This window comes from Oncorhynchus gorbuscha, linkage group LG08 (genome assembly GCF_021184085.1).
Source record: "Oncorhynchus gorbuscha isolate QuinsamMale2020 ecotype Even-year linkage group LG08, OgorEven_v1.0, whole genome shotgun sequence".
NCBI lineage: Eukaryota > Metazoa > Chordata > Actinopteri > Salmoniformes > Salmonidae > Oncorhynchus > Oncorhynchus gorbuscha.
In genome coordinates, this window is record NC_060180.1 from 44,650,589 (window position 1) to 44,666,924 (window position 16,336).

Below are 16,336 nucleotides of genomic sequence, written 5' to 3' on the forward strand. Positions count from 1 at the left end.
CAGAGCTGTTTATTACTGTGTCAGTGTAAAAAGAAGGGACAATCAATAACATTGATTTTGGCCGCTGGTTTCATTTGTTTGATTCAGATCTAGTATGAATGAGGTAAAAATAATAACATTACCTAATTTTGGCAAATTAAGTTAATTTACTTCTGTTGAAGGCTACAAAATATTTTCATACAAACAGCAGAGCGCAACACATACACACTGACAGCAGCTGCTTCTGTTCATCTCTCCCGTGATGGTCCTATGCGCTAGCCTTTCAGAAGCGTTGCTTTCACACGCTCTGTGGTGTCTGTACGGTCCTAAATCTAGCCAGCTGAATCTTCCAATCAGCCTACCCGACTGCTCTAAGGTGTCCATGTGGTCCTAAAGCACACCGATGCTGTTTTTGGTATCACAGTGCAATGATGAAACTGGGGGGGACAAAATGCAGTTTCGGGGGGAGAGGGGTCATGGCCCCCGTCCCTAGTGAAAGTTGCGCCCCTGCCCATTCATGTCAAGGTACAATGATTTGTGCAATCTTTTATCTTTGGGCATTAATGTTTTACTAGACTATAAGTTGACTAACTAGTCCGTCTGTTGATGTGCACAAATAGTTTCAACCTCCTTTGTCCTCTTTCATCAATGACCCATTTCTGACCACTGACCTGCCGTTGGCTGGAGGTCCTTTGGGTGGTGGACCATTCTTGATACACACAGGAAACTGTTGAGTGTGAAAAACCCAGCAGTGTCGCAGTTCTTGACACAAACCGGTGTGCCTGGCACTTACTACAATACCCCGTTCAAAGGCACTTAAATATCTTGTCTTGCCCATTCACCCTCTGAATGGCACACATACACAACACATGTCTTAAGGCTTAACAGTCCTTTGTTAACCTGTCTCCCTTCCTTCGTTTATACCTTCCCTTCCTTTATATTGAAGTGGATTTAACAGGTGACATCAATAGGGGATCACAGCTTTCACCTGGATTCACCCGGTCAGTCTACAGTATGTCATGGAAAGAGCAGGTGCTTCTAATGTTTTGTACACTCACTGTATATTAGGCACTCACACACACACCTAGTTGACAACAGGGCTGAATGTGAGAGGTTGAGGCAGGAGAAAAGAAGAGATGCGGAGACTCCGGAGAAAAGGAGGGAACAATGAGAAGGTGTTTGGCTGTCACCTGTTGGACCACCTGGCTACAAGCTGTCAGGAGAGTAAGTCCCATGTTCCCTCAGTCTGTTAGAATATGTTGTATCTGAATAAGTTAAATATTAGCATCCTGTTGTTCATCCCTGTTAGTTCCATAGTATTATCATCTTGTCTGCCTCTCAGTTCCTCAGGTGCTGTGAAGCTGCAGTGAATTCATTGAGGAGCATGAGAATTGGTACTTAATGCAGGTAAAACCAAGTACATAATGTTTTCTAAATCACTTAAAAATTGATCTATGCATATTTTGTGCCCACATTGATCACGTCCCTGCTTATAAATATCTGGGCATTTGGACTGATGAAAATTATCTTTTAAAAACATGTTGATGAGTTAGTCATGGAGTTGAGAATAAAAATGGGCTTCTTTAGAAATAGATCATGCCTCACCCTGAACAGCAGAAAGCAGATTATTCAATCAACTTTCCTGCCAGTGCGAGACTGTGGTGACACCATTTATACCCCTTGACTTATTCCACATTTCGTGCTACAGCCTGAATTCAAAATGGATTTAAAAAAATATATATATATATCAACGATTTACACAGAATAACCCATGATGACAAAGTGAAAATGTGTTTTTAGAATGTTTTGCAAATTAAATATAGAAATATCTAATTTGCATGAGTATTCACACTCTGACTCAAAACATGTTAGAATCACCTGTGGCAGAAATGACAGTGTCAGGTTGTGCGCTACTGGTAAGAGGTCAGGTGCAGGAGAGCGGAGAGTTGTGATCATGCGTACACTTTGAGAGGCAGAAGTTACAACAGACGGACGCAACTGCGTCAAAACCTCCAGCCAAATGGCAAAAGCACAAAGCGTGACAACAGTCACAATAATGCATAAGTGTAACAATAAACACACTCGGGTTCAACACGGTACACGGGGAAAAACCAGCCTGGCGCACAACATGAAACATGTAACAAAACAACGACATGGGGGGGGAAATATGTAGTGTGATTAGGGAATGTAAACCAGGTGTGCGGGGAAACAAGACAAAACAAATGGAACAATGACAAGTGGAGCGGCAATGGCTAGAAGACCGGTGACGTCGATCGCAGAACGCCGCCCGAACAAGGAGAGGAGCCGACTTCGGCGGAAGTCGTGACATATAGCTGTGAGTCTTTCTGGGTAAGTGTCTAAGAGCTTTGGATTGTACAATATTTGCTCATTATTTGTTTCAAAATTCTTCAAACTCTGTCAAATTGGTTGTTGATCATTGCTAGACAATCCTTTCCAAGTCTTTCCATTGTTTTTCAAGCAGATTTAAGACCACTGTAACTCGTCCATTCATGAACATTCAGCGTCTTCTTGGTATGCAACTCCCGTGTAGATTTGGCCTTGTGCGTTAGGTTATTGTCCTGCTGAAAAGTTCATTAATCTCCCAGTGTCTGGTGGAAAGGAGACAACCATGTTTTGTTCTAGGATTTTGCCTGTGCTTAGCTCCTGGAAAAACTCCCCAGCTCTTAATGATTACAAGCATACTCATAACATGATGCAGCCACCACTATGCTTGAAAATATGGAGAGTGGTACTCAGAAAAGTGTTGTATTGGATTTGCCCCAAACATGACACTTTGTATTCAAGACTAAATGTAATTTCTTTGCCACATTTTTTGAGGTATTACTTTAGTGCCTTGTTGCAAAAAGGATGCATGTTTTGGAATACTTTAATAATGTACATGTTTCCTCCTTTTCACTCTGTGTATTAGGTTAGTATTGTGGCGTAACTACAACGTTGATCCATCCTCAGTTTTCCCCTACACAGCCATTAAACTCTGTAACTTTTTTAAAGTCACCATTGGCCTCATGGTGAAATCCCTGAGGGGTTTCCTTCCTCTCTGGCATCTGAGTTAGGGAGGACGCATGTATCTTTGTAGTGCATTGGAAAACCTCCCTGCTCTTTGTGGTTGAATCTGTGTTGGAAATTCACTGCAAAAAAACTATTCTGTGTGGTGTACAGAGAGGAGTTAGTCATTAAAAAATCATGTTAAGCACTATTGCACACAGTGAGTCCATGCAACTTATTATGTGACTTGTTAAGCATTTTTACTCCTGAACTTATTTAGGCTTGCCATAACAAATGGGTAGAATAATTATTGAATCAATACATTTCAGGTTTTCTTTTTTTATTAATTTGGACATATTTATATAAACATAATTCCACTTTGACATTATGTGGTATTGTGACTATGCCAGTGAGAAAAAAATCAATTTTAAATTCAGGCTGTAATACAACAAAATTCAGAAAACGTCAAGTGGTGTGAATACTTTCTGAAGACATTGTACATGGCTGGAACCATATCTTTGTAACTAGGGGAACTGTACATTTAGCCATTTGTAGTTTTTCTCCAATAGTTTCAACTGTTTTCAAACTAACTCTACAGAATTAAACCCAGTTCTCTCTCTTTCAGCCCCTTCTCCCTCTGCCTGGTTTCTCAGAACTCAAGAATACCTGATGCTCACCTTGTCAAGATAGCTTCTTATTCCTCAAACATCAACAAGCATGCCTGGAACCTCACCATTGTTTTTGCTCCAACCCTTCTCAGGTGTGTGTGTGTTTGTGTGTGTGTGTTTGTGTTTGTGTTTATCTACATCTGCCACACTGTCATGGATACTGGATAACTGGCTATGTCTGAGGCCCAAACAGTGTGGTGAGTGTGTCTGTAGGCTGTATTTTCTTTGTTTCTATGACTGTCCTTTTGTTGCCTGTTTTTATCTGATGATAATTCCAATTTCAACCAGTAAGACTTTACTAAATTAAACCAGAGGAAGGTACTGTCTGACTGTGCTTCTGTCTCTCAGGTGAGCTGATCCAGTGACTGCAAGATCTTTGTTTTGGACCTTCAGAATAGTCTGTGTGAGATGCTGGGGTGATCCTCCCTGAGTGCAGTCCGCTGATTGATTAGTCTAACAGCGGGAGGCAGTATGAGCTCTAACGGTACTAACCAGATGGATAGTGTGCAATTGTAAGTGTTAAGGGGGGGGGGACATCTGCCTTCAGGGTGACTTTGTGATCTCTCCATGTTATATACAGTATGACAGTAATTTCTGATGTTTATGTTGTCTTCGGGGGTCTGCAGGGGGAGTTTGATAGCAGATTGTGTGGAGCGGGAGCTGCAGGTGTAGGAAATGGGATTCGGGGATGGAAATCAGCAGGATTTTAGCTCATAAAATACACACACACACCACTGCTCTGTGCTCCGGTAGTGGTCCTTTACTAATAATCTGAATTCCCTTTTCAAAAATACTATGATATGCGCATACCATTTTGTGATGTTGTATATCGTTTCTATATATTTTATATTCAGACAAGACCAATGAGACGAAGCAGGAGCACATGGTAGGTGCTACGGCATCTGATGGCACTGTGAAGCTGTGGCACCCCTTCCAGGTGAGCTGAATGCAATTTGAGCAGGGAGGAGTCCAGGCATTCCTCACTGTGTCTGAAGATCGGTCGCTGAAGTCTTGGAGCATTGCTATGGCAATGGGTAACACATTTATCAACCTAAATTAATCGTCCAATTTCCATGCTTGATGTTTTTTGCTTATATTTTTATTAATTTCCCATCTTTACCATTTCCTCCAGAGAGTCCTTCCAACCAGAGGGGCACTGTTACTGCTCTGTGCTGCTCTCCGAGTGGCTATATGGAAACACAACACTTTAGTTGGCCACAAAAAGGTATCTCCATACAGTAACTTCCATTCAGGACCTTGTTTTGTTCGTGTGTTTATCACATTTTACATTTGAGTAATTTAGCAGACTCGCATATCCAGAGCAACTTACAGTAGTCAGAGCATACATTTTCATACTGGTCCCCCATTGGAATCAAACCCACAACCCTGAGCATTGCAAGCACCATGCTCTACCAACTGAGCCACATTGTGGTGAATAAAACAAAGTTGGTTTATCTGTGATTTCCTTGTCTCTCAGGTGTCTGACAGTAGTGTAAAAGTGATCTGCTCCATGCCTGATGATTAGTTATCTGTGGTCCGCAGGAGGTTGGAGTGGAATCTTTAGCACAATGCTGCAAGGTCAGCTCTTGATATTGGCACAATTTGGCATTTGTAAGAAATTGATTACATTTGCTGGTTGAAAATGTGGAAATGTTCAGTAGTATATACAGTGTACTCAGACCACTTTACATGTTCTACATTTTGTTACGTTACAGCCTTATTCTAAACATTAAAGAAAATCCTCATCAATACCCCATAATGAAGAAACGAAAACAGTTTTTTAGAAATGTAGGCAAATGTATTTAAAATAAAAAACACATACTTTATTTACATAAGTATTCAGACCTTTTGCTATGAGACTCGAAATTGAGCTCAAGTGTATCCTGTTTCCATTGATCATCCTTGACATGTTTATACAACTTGATTGGAGTCAACCTGTGGTAAATTGATTGTACATGATTTGGATTGGCACGCACCTGTCTATATAAAGTCCTACAGTTGACAGTATATGTCAGAGAAAAAAACAAGACATGAGGTCGAAGGAATTGTCCGTAGAGCTCCGAGACAAGATTGTGTTGAGACACAGATCTGGGGAAGAGCACCAAAAAATGCCTGCAGCATTGAAGGTCCCCAAGAACGCAGTGGCCTCCATCATTACTAAATGGAAGACATTTGGAACCACCAAGACTCTTCCAAGAGCTGGCTGTCCAGCCAAACTGAGCAATCAGGGGAGAAGGGCCTTGGTCAGGGAGGTTACCAAGAACACGATGGTCACTCTGACAGAGCTTCAGAGTTCCTGTGTGGAGATGAGAGAACCTTCCAGAAGGACAGACATCACTGCAGCACTCCACCAATCAGGCCTTTATGGTAGAGTGGCCAGACTGAAGCCACTCCTCAGTAAAAGGCACATGACAACCCGCTTGGAGTTTGCCAAAAGGCACTTAAAGACTCTCAGAATCAAGATTCTCTAGTCTGATGAAACCAAGATGGAACTCTGTGGTCTGAATGCCAAGCGTCACGTCTGGAGGACACCTAGCACCATCCCTACGGTGAAACATGGTGGTGGCAGCATCGGGCGGCAGCGTAGCCTAGTGGTTAGAGCGTTGGACTAGTAACCGGAAGGTTGCGAGTTCAAACCCCCGAGCTGACAAAGTACAAATCTGTCGTTCTGCCCCTGAACAGGCAGTTAACCCACTGTTCCCAGGCCATCATTGAAAATAAGAATGTGTTCTTAACTGACTTGCCTGGTTAAATAAAGGTAAAATAAAATAAAAATGCTGTGGGGATGTTTTTTAGTGGCAAGGACTGGCAGTCTAGACAGGATCGGAGCAAAGTACAGAAATGGATCCTTTATGAAAATCTGCACCAGAGCACTCAGGACCTCAGACTGGCTGTCTTCATATCCAAGATAATTGTGTAGTTTAGAGTGTGTAGTCTTAGAGTGATTATCTTAATTTACCGAGGTTAGCTAGCCAGCTATTTGTCGTCCTTAACGTAGGAGACACTGCTAGCTAGCCAACAGCTAGCCAACGTCTACCGAATAGAACTTCCGCACTCAACAACCCGGTCGCATTCCGCTTCGCTCCACAGGTAGTATCACATTTTCATTTCATTTCATTACAGTACAACGGTTTGATTTGTTTGATCGTAGCTAGCTACATAGCTAGCTACATAGCAGTCTTTGTATCAAACATAATTGTGTAGTCTAGAGCGATTTTCTAGGTTAGCTAGCCAGCTATTGTCGTTCTTTTAACGCAACGTAACGTAATCAACACTGCTAGCTAGCCAGCTAACCCCCGAATAGCAGCACTGTAGAAACTATTACACTCAACGGAACGACTTGATTAGTGTAGTGTCAACAACGCAGCCACTGCCAGCTAGCCTACAATGCAGCCACTGCCAGCTAGCCTACTTCAGCAGTACTATATCATTTTAATCATTTTAGTCAATAAGATTCTTGCTACGTAAGCTTAACTTTCTGAACATTCGAGACGTGTAGTCCACTTGTCATTCCAATCTCCTTGCATTAGCGTAGCCTCTTCTGTAGCCTGTCAACTATGTGTCTGTCTATCCCTGTTCTCTCCTCTCTGCACAGACCATATAAACGCTCCACACCGCGTGGCCGCGGCCACCCTAATCTGGTGGTCCCAGCGCGCACGACCCACGTGGAGTTCCAGGTCTCCGGTAGCCTCTGGAACTGCCGATCTGCGGCCAACAAGGCAGAGTTCATCTCAGCCTATGCCTCCCTCCAGTCCCTCGACTTCTTGGCACTGACGGAAACATGGATCACCACAGATAACACTGCTACTCCTACTGCTCTCTCTTCGTCCGCCCACGTGTTCTCGCACACCCCGAGAGCTTCTGGTCAGCGGGGTGGTGGCACCGGGATCCTCATCTTTCCCAAGTGGTCATTCTCTCTTTCTCCCCTTACCCATCTGTCTATCGCCTCCTTTGAATTCCATGCTGTCACAGTTACCAGCCCTTTCAAGCTTAACATCCTTATCATTTATTGCCCTCCAGGTTCCCTCTGAGAGTTCATCAATGAGCTTGATGCCTTGATAAGCTCCTTTCCTGAGGACGGCTCACCTCTCACAGTTCTGGGCGACTTTAACCTCCCCACGTCTACCTTTGACTCATTCCTCTCTGCCTCCTTCTTTCCACTCCTCTCCTCTTTTGACCTCACCCTCTCACCTTCCCCCCTACTCACAAGGCAGGCAATACGCTCGACCTCATCTTTACTAGATGCTGTTCTTCCACTAACCTCATTGCAACTCCCCTCCAAGTCTCCGACCACTACCTTGTATCCTTTTCCCTCTCGCTCTCACCCAACACTTCCCACACTGCCCCTACTCGGATGGTATCGCGCCGTCCCAACCTTCGCTCTCTCTCCCCCGCTACTCTCTCCTCTTCCATCCTATCATCTCTTCCCTCTGCTCAAACCTTCTCCAACCTATCTCCTGATTCTGCCTCCTCAACCCTCCTCTCCTCCCTTTCTGCATCCTTTGACTCTCTATGTCCCCTATCCTCCAGGCCGGCTCGGTCCTCCCTCCCGCTCCGTGGCTCGACGACTCATTGCGAGCTCACAGAACAGGGCTCCGGGCAGCCGAGCGGAAATGGAGGAAAACTCGCCTCCCTGCGGACCTGGCATCCTTTCACTCCCTCCTCTCTACATTTTCCTCCTCTGTCTCTGCTGCTAAAGCCACTTTCTACCACTCTAAATTCCAAGCATCTGCCTCTAACCCTAGGAAGCTCTTTGCCACCTTCTCCTCCCTCCTGAATCCCCCCCCCTCCTCCCTCTCTGCAGATGACTTCGTCAACCATTTTGAAAAGAAGGTCGACGACATCCGATCCTCGTTTGCGAAGTCAAACGACACCGCTGGTTCTGCTCACACTGCCCTACCCTGTGCTCTGACCTCTTTCTCCCCTCTCTCTCCAGATGAAGTCTCGCATCTTGTGACGGCCGGCCGCCCAACAACCTGCCCGCTTGACCCTATCCCCTCCTCTCTTCTCCAGACCATTTCCGGAGACCTTCTCCCTTACCTCACCTCGCTCATCAACTCATCCCTGAACGCTGGCTACGTCCCTTCCGTCTTCAAGAGAGCGAGAGTTGCACCCCTTCTGAAAAAATCTACACTCGATCCCTCCGATGTCAACAACTTCAGACCAGTATCCCTTCTTTCTTTTCTCTCCAAAACTCTTGAACGTGCCGTCCTTGGCCATCTCTCCCGCTATCTCTCTCAGAATGACCTTCTTGATCCAAATCAGTCAGGTTTCAAGACTAGTCATTCAACTGAGACTGCTCTTCTCTGTATCACGGAGGCGCTCCGCACTGCTAAAGCTCTCCTCATCCTTCTAGACCTATCGGCTGCCTTCGATACTGTGAACCATCAGATCCTCCTCTCCACCCTCTCCGAGTTGGGCATCTCCGGCGCGGCCCACGCTTGGATTGCGTCCTACCTGACAGGTCGCTCCTACCAGGTGGCGTGGCGAGAATCTGTCTCCTCACCACGCGCTCTCACCACTGGTGTCCCCCAGGGCTCTGTTCTAGGCCCTCTCCTATTCTCGCTATACACCAAGTCACTTGGCTCTGTCATAACCTCACATGGTCTCTCCTATCATTGCTAAGCAGACGACACACAATTAACCTTCTCCTTTCCCCCTTCTGATGACCAGGTGGCGAATCGCATCTCTGCATGTCTGGCAGACATATCAGTGTGGATGACGGATCACCACCTCAAGCTGAACCTCAGCAAGACGGAGCTGCTCTTCCTCCCGGGGAAGGACTGCCCGTTCCATGATCTCGCCATCACGGTTGACAACTCCATTGTGTCCTCCTCCCAGAGCGCTAAGAACCTTGGCGTGATCCTGGACAACACCCTGTCGTTCTCAACTAACATCAAGGCGGTGGCCCGTTCCTGTAGGTTCATGCTCTACAACATCCGCAGAGTACGACCCTGCCTCACACAGGAAGCGGCGCAGGTCCTAATCCAGGCACTTGTCATCTCCCGTCTGGATTACTGCAACTCGCTGTTGGCTGGGCTCCCTGCCTGTGCCATTAAACCCCTACAACTCATCCAGAACGCCGCAGCCCGTCTGGTGTTCAACCTTCCCAAGTTCTCTCACGTCACCCCGCCCCTCCGCTCTCTCCACTGGCTTCCAGTTGAAGCTCGCATCCGCTACAAGACCATGGTGCTTGCCTACGGAGCTTTGAGGGGACCGGCACCTCAGTACCTCCAGGCTCTGATCAGGCCCTACACCCAAACAAGGGCACTGCGTTCATCCACCTCTGGCCTGCTCGCCTCCCTACCACTGAGGAAGTACAGTTCCCGCTCAGCCCAGTCAAAACTGTTCGCTGCTCTGGCCCCCCAATGGTGGAACAAATTCCCTCACGACGCCAGGACAGCGGAGTCAATCACCACCTTCCGGAGACACCTGAAACCCCACCTCTTTAAGGAATACCTAGGATAGGATAAAGTAATACTTCTCACCCCCCTTAAAAGATTTAGATGCACTATTGTAAAGTGGCTGTTCCACTGGATGTCATAAGGTGAATGCACCAATTTGTAAGTCGCTCTGGATAAGAGCGTCTGCTAAATGACTTAAAAATGTAATGTAAATGTAAAGCACATGATCAAGCATAATGATCAAGTAAAGACACACACACACATTATGTGGTGAACCAGATCCAGACTGATAAATACTGACTTAAAATGTACATAACTGATTAAATTGCAGTTGGAAGGATGACATGTGAATTCTTGGAATGTGGCCAACGATGAAAAAAGAACTTGGTTGGTAGATGAGAAGAAAGGACAGGTTGTGCTTGGCGTCTTGGTGAGTTTACCACCATCACCGACACATTCATCATTTTCAATGATCTCACTGCTGCTGTTTGGATTATTGTTTTGATAGAAGTTATATTGGTGGATGATAATATGGTCCTATCGCTTTGGATAAAAGCGTCTGCTAAATGGCATATATTATATTATTATATTATGTTACAGGGCTCCCAAGTGGCGCAGCGATCTAAGGCACTGCATCTTAGTGCAAGAGGTGTCCCTACAGAACTTGGTTTGAATCCAGGCTGTATCACATCCGGCTGTGATTTGGAGTCCCATAGGGCGGCGCTCAATTGGCCCAGCGTCTTCCGGGTTTGGCCTGGGTAGGCCGTCAATGTAAATAAGAATTTGTTCTTAACTGACTTGCCTAGTTAAATAAAGGTTACATTCTAAAAATGTGGTGACATTGAGCTAGAAATGGACCCGTCTCGTGGTGGAAGAGGTGGCTGGATATCTGCAGTGACTGTGGAGAGAGGTACAGTAGCTGCACTGCAGTACAATGACACTCACATAACAAGTTGTTATATGAATAATTGATTAACTGGACTGTTATTCTGTGTCCTGTCTCTAGAGTTAGCGGTTGTGGGAGATTCCAAGGGGAAAATGTGGTTCGACCAGCCACCAGATGCCAACTCCTAGAGCAGCAGGAAACCTGTAAGATGTCTCCCTTTTGAAACTGGTGTCTTTTTTCCAACGGTGATGGTTTTGATGGATATTCTCTAGGCACACAGTGATAGGATCAGTGTCCTGCGACTCACCAACCAGCACGGTCATCTCCGTGTCCCATGACAGAACTGTCAAAATGTGGGACAAACACCAAGAAACGGGTGCATGTAATTCTAACTCTTCAGTTTCCACACATTTAAATAATTTGATCAATAATGGATGAGTAGTCACCGCAATGCACTGTTTGTGTATGTATTTATGCTTACACGCTATCTCTCGATCTCTCTACAGGTGGGTGTGTTTGCGTGTGTGGGTCCTGTTCTAGTCTTGAAGGTCAACCCGCACTGCTCCAGTGAACTGGTGTGTGGCGATGAACTGAGCCAGCTCTACTTCCTCTCCTGGTGGGAATAACCGGCTCAGTGTACACAGACATTGTATACACATCCATGCAATCATAGTTAACGTACTCTCCCACAGATACAGTATATTAGTACTACTGTACGTTCATGTATATTCTCTCATGTAGCTCAGTCAACACTACTCAATATCTTCTGCACACTATCTGATATGGATACACTTTATATATAAGACCTCTACTTATGTAGCCTTGTCAGTGGATATAGGAGGACTGGCTCATTGTAATGGCTGGATGGAATAAATGGAATGGTATCAAACATATGGAAACCACATGTTTGACTCAGTTCCATGTATTGCATTCCAGCTATTACAATGAGCCCGTCCTCCTATAGCTCCTCCCACCAGCCTCCACTGGCCTATGTGTCTTAAAAACCCTAAGCGAAGAACCTCAATGTAAATCAGGTATAATGCATGTAGCCTAGTATGCAAGTTACTAGAAAAATATATATATATATATATATATAAACTAGTTTCATGTAAACTTTAAAAAAAAATGTAATTTCATTATATATATATATATATATATATATATATATATATATATATATATATATATAATGAAATTACATTTTTTTAAGTTTACATGAAACTAGTTTATAGTCTTTGTTCCCCATGTCAAACAAGTGATATGTAATTTAATAAATACTATACCACATTTTCAGAATGGTTTATTAGGTTGTGTTGATGAGAATGGAGATGACAATATTAATGACAACATTTGGTCATATATAAACCATGAGTTTTTAAGAATGCTTTAATTTACGTTTTACTAAAGTGCTTCGTGCCTTTTATGCATTCATAACCATGTGAGCCAGAATACGTTAAAAAAAACGTCGTTTTTTGCCAATAGATATGGCTACATGACTACATACTATTTCTACCAATCTTGAAGGGCTGTTGCATTCTGTCTCTACGGTAATAAATAATTGCGTCACGAGTTGAACGGAAGTGCGACTGCAGTTGCGCACGCATCTCCCACTTGAAAATTGTTGCCATTTATCTATATCTACGGATTGTTTCTTGCACATTAGTTGGGAGATTGTAGACTTTTTACTTCACACAGAGAATACAATCTGACAAGATGGCCAGCTGCAATTTTCAGGCGCAGTTGGTATCCATTATGGAGATATTAGCTAAAGCAGCTGTAGCAGAAATAAACAAACGGGTTGATGATAGCTGTGCAGTTATACGTTTGGAAGTGACTCAAAGCCAGCGAGATATTGATGGACTGAAAAGGAAGTGTCAAATGATGGAGGGCGAGCTGAAGAAGACACGAGTCAGGAGAAAAGGTAATGTGTTATTCATGTAAATTGATTGCATATGCAAAACCCAAATGTGTAACTAGCCCTAATATTTGACAGAATTGAAGGTTTTTTTTTTACCCCATGGCATCAGAGAGATCTTCATATCCAGTCAAGATTGTTTTGAACAAGCAAAGGAATAGCTCACAGTGGAGCGACGAAGAGATTGCTGTTGAAGAGGACTCTCAACCCCAGGTGTGATACATCACCTTTCACAATTAGATCTGGCTTCTCGGATCAGTTATGTTCAAATCAAATTGTATTCGTCATGCTTTGTAAATAGGCGTGGACTAACACAGAAATGAAAGAAAATATAGAAATAATATATTTATTTTTGACATGTAATATTAGATACACAATGAGTAACAATGTAAAATCATAGTAACAATGAATCAAATGTTATTAGTCACATGCGCCAAATACAACAGGTGTAGTTGACCTTACAGTGAAAGGCTTCCTTAGGACCCCCTAACCAACCGTGCAGTTTAGAAAAAAATACAGATAAAAGTAACAAGTAATTAAAGAGCAGCAGTAAGGATAACATGAAGAATGAGTGAACAACAAGACTTTTTAGTGTCAAGTCACCAGGTACATTTGACCAAATCATGAATGAGACATTTGCATTCATATTCCATTTTTCTGCAAGAATATCGTCAAATCTGTATACCTGGACTTTGATTTAACTTTCCAAGTATTAGTAGCTTATTATATTATACGTTCAATATTTGCAAAACAACCAGTTTTCATAACTCTGAATATTCTTATATGTTGTGTCCAAAAGGAAAAGGCATGCCGTCGCAAAAGGTTAGCCCCTACAGTGGAGAGAACAAGTATTTGATACACTGCCGATTTCGCAGGTTTTCCTACTTACAAAGCATGTAGAGGTCTGTAATTTGTATCATAGGTACACTTCAACTGTGAGGGATGGAATCTAAAACAAAAATCCAGAAAATCACATTGTATGATTTTTAAGTAATTAAGTATTTGATACATCAGAAAAGCAGAACTTAATATTTGGTACAGAAACCTTTGTTTGCAATTACAGAAATAATGTTTCTTGTAGTTCTTGACTACTCCTTAGTGGCTCCGTAAGATTGGTGCTTATTTGACAAAGATACAGTTCTTCAAGTGATGGCAGCTCGCGTCATCGGTGTGCCATGAAGGCATCGCTCTGACCAAATATGGTGTCCTATCGGATATACTACACCCCTAATGAAATAATGAAGTCTTGTTACCTTCAGGATCTCTAAAGAATACATACAAATATGATTTGTCAAATAAGCACCAATCGGGTTCAAACAAAGCTAGCTAGAAAGCCAATGAGCTGAGCTTTACGGGAGTATCCGGAAACCCAGTCTTGGGGAGAACGAGTATTTGATACACTGCAGATTTAGCATGTTTTCCTACTTACAAAGCATGTAGAGGTCTGTCATTTTTATCATAGGTACACTTCAACTGTGAGAGATGGAATCTAAAACAAAAATCCAGAAAATCACATTGTATGATTTTTAAGTAATTAATTTGCATTTTATTGCATGACATAAGTATTTGATCACCTACCAACCAGTAAGAATTCCGGCTCTCACAGACCTGTTAGTTTTTCTTTAAGAAGCCCTCCTGTTCATGCAAATAGTCTGGGTAGCCATTTGACTAGATGTTTAGGAGTATTATGGCTTGGAGGTTTAATCTGAAGCCTCTTGGACCTAGACTTGGTGCTCCGGTACCGCTTGCTGTGTGGTAGCAGAGAGAACACTATGACTAGGGTGGCTGGAGTCTTAGACAATTTTTAGGGCCTTCCTCTGATCCTCTGACACCGCCTGGTGTAGAGGTCCTGGATGGCAGGAAGCTCGGCCCCAGTGATTGGTGGTGATGCAGCCAGTCAAGATGCTCTTGTTTTTTAAAAAGGATTTGATGGGAAAGAGGTGAAAAAGGCACGACAACACAACTGTTGGTGTGTTTGGATCATGATAGATCCTTAGTGATGTGTGCACCGCGGAACTTGAAGCTCTTGATCTGCTCCACTTCAGCCCCATCGATCTGAGTAGGGGAGTGCTCAGCCCTCTATTTCCTGTAGTCCACAATCAGCTCCTTTGTCTTGCTGACCTTGAGGGATAGATTGTTATCCTGGCACCATACTGCCAAGTTTTTGACCTCGTCCCTATAGGCTCTTGTCATAGTGATCAGTACAGGGGTACGGGGGGGGGGACTAAGCTCGCACCACTGAGGTTCCCCATTGTTGAGGGTCAGCGTGGCGGATGTGGTGTTGCCTACCTTTACCACTTGGGGCGTCCGTCAGGAAGTCCAGGATCCAGTTGCAAAGGGAAAAAGGGATACGAGGTGTTCAGTCCCAGGGTTCTTAGCTTACTGATGAGCTTGGAGTGCACTATGATGTAATTGAACAGCATTCTTGCATAGGTTTCCTTTTGTCCAAGTGGGAAAACGCAGTGTGGAGTACAATCGAGATTGCATCATCTAGGGATCTGTTGGGGCGGTATGCTAATTGGAGTCGGTCCAGGGTGTTTTAGATGGTGTTGATGTGACCCATGACCAGCCTTTCAAAGCATTTCATGGCTACATATGTGAGTGCTACAGGGCGATAGTCATTTAGACAGGTTACCTTGGCGTTCTTGGGCACAGGGACTATGGTTATTGGAATATCAGGAGAATTTACCGCTTTTGGGTGATTTCATGAGTATGAAAGGTGTTAAATATGGTGTGTCCAGAGTAATAATCTCAGTCCCATGTTACAGCCTACAGATGTGGAGCAGAGAGCAGAGACTGAACCCATACTGATCAAAGATGAAGAGACCACAGAGGATGTGTGGAAGACTGACCCTCAGGAAGAGCTCAGGATCACTGGAGAGGGTGGGTGCGACCATAAGGGGTACTGCTCTGTCTGTCGATGGACGACTGTGGTTGTATGCACATTCCAAATTGGTGTTGAGTGTTTTATGTACACACATAGTCGGTTCTAAAACAGTCTTGTTTTGCAATTGCACTCAGCCTTTATGGAAAATGGACTATATGGATAGGGCCAAATGTAAATGTTTCAAACAGAATAACTATAAAAAAGCATGTATGACCATGGTAGCAATTGAAAGAGAACACTTTGGAGAAGTGGGAAATGATCAGACCAAAGTTGAGGACACAACAGTTCACCTGACTCAAGACTGAATCTGAGGATTACTCTGACATTTTACATTTACTGTACTTTTCACAGCATTTGTCAATAACGAAATCTGAAAATACTCTGGATATAATCAGTAACAAAAGGTACAAGATAAGACAAAATAATTACAAGGGTTTGAGTGAGAGGTCTGAAGTGACCACACCTCTCCAAACTGTGCATAGTTCCTAAGTAATTTCAATGCACTTTAATGACGCAAGGAAAGAGCCTTCAACTATAAGGTGCTTTTTTGAGGTTTACTGGCTTTGCCATCGAGGAACTGAAGCATGCACA

At 43.7% G+C, this 16,336-nt stretch overlaps 1 protein-coding gene across 5 annotated transcripts in view; it reads left to right on the forward strand.

Annotated features, from left to right (window-relative positions):
- Positions 1-16,336, forward strand: part of LOC124041695 (zinc finger and SCAN domain-containing protein 2-like) — a 77,972-nt gene that overhangs the window by 9,717 nt on the left and 51,919 nt on the right. The window contains exons 1-3 of one of the 5 annotated variants that reach the window (XM_046359585.1): positions 12,546-12,864; positions 12,937-13,071; positions 15,627-15,741. The exons of 1 other annotated variant lie outside the window; for it this stretch is intronic. In XM_046359585.1, the coding sequence (XP_046215541.1) occupies positions 12,961-13,071; positions 15,627-15,741 (226 nt within the window). In that variant the 5' untranslated portion in view covers positions 12,546-12,864; positions 12,937-12,960. Of the gene's footprint in view, positions 1-12,545; positions 12,865-12,936; positions 13,072-15,626; positions 15,742-16,336 lie in introns of those variants that run through there. 3 more of the 5 variants (XM_046359582.1, XM_046359586.1, XM_046359583.1) reach the window with 3 other exon arrangements.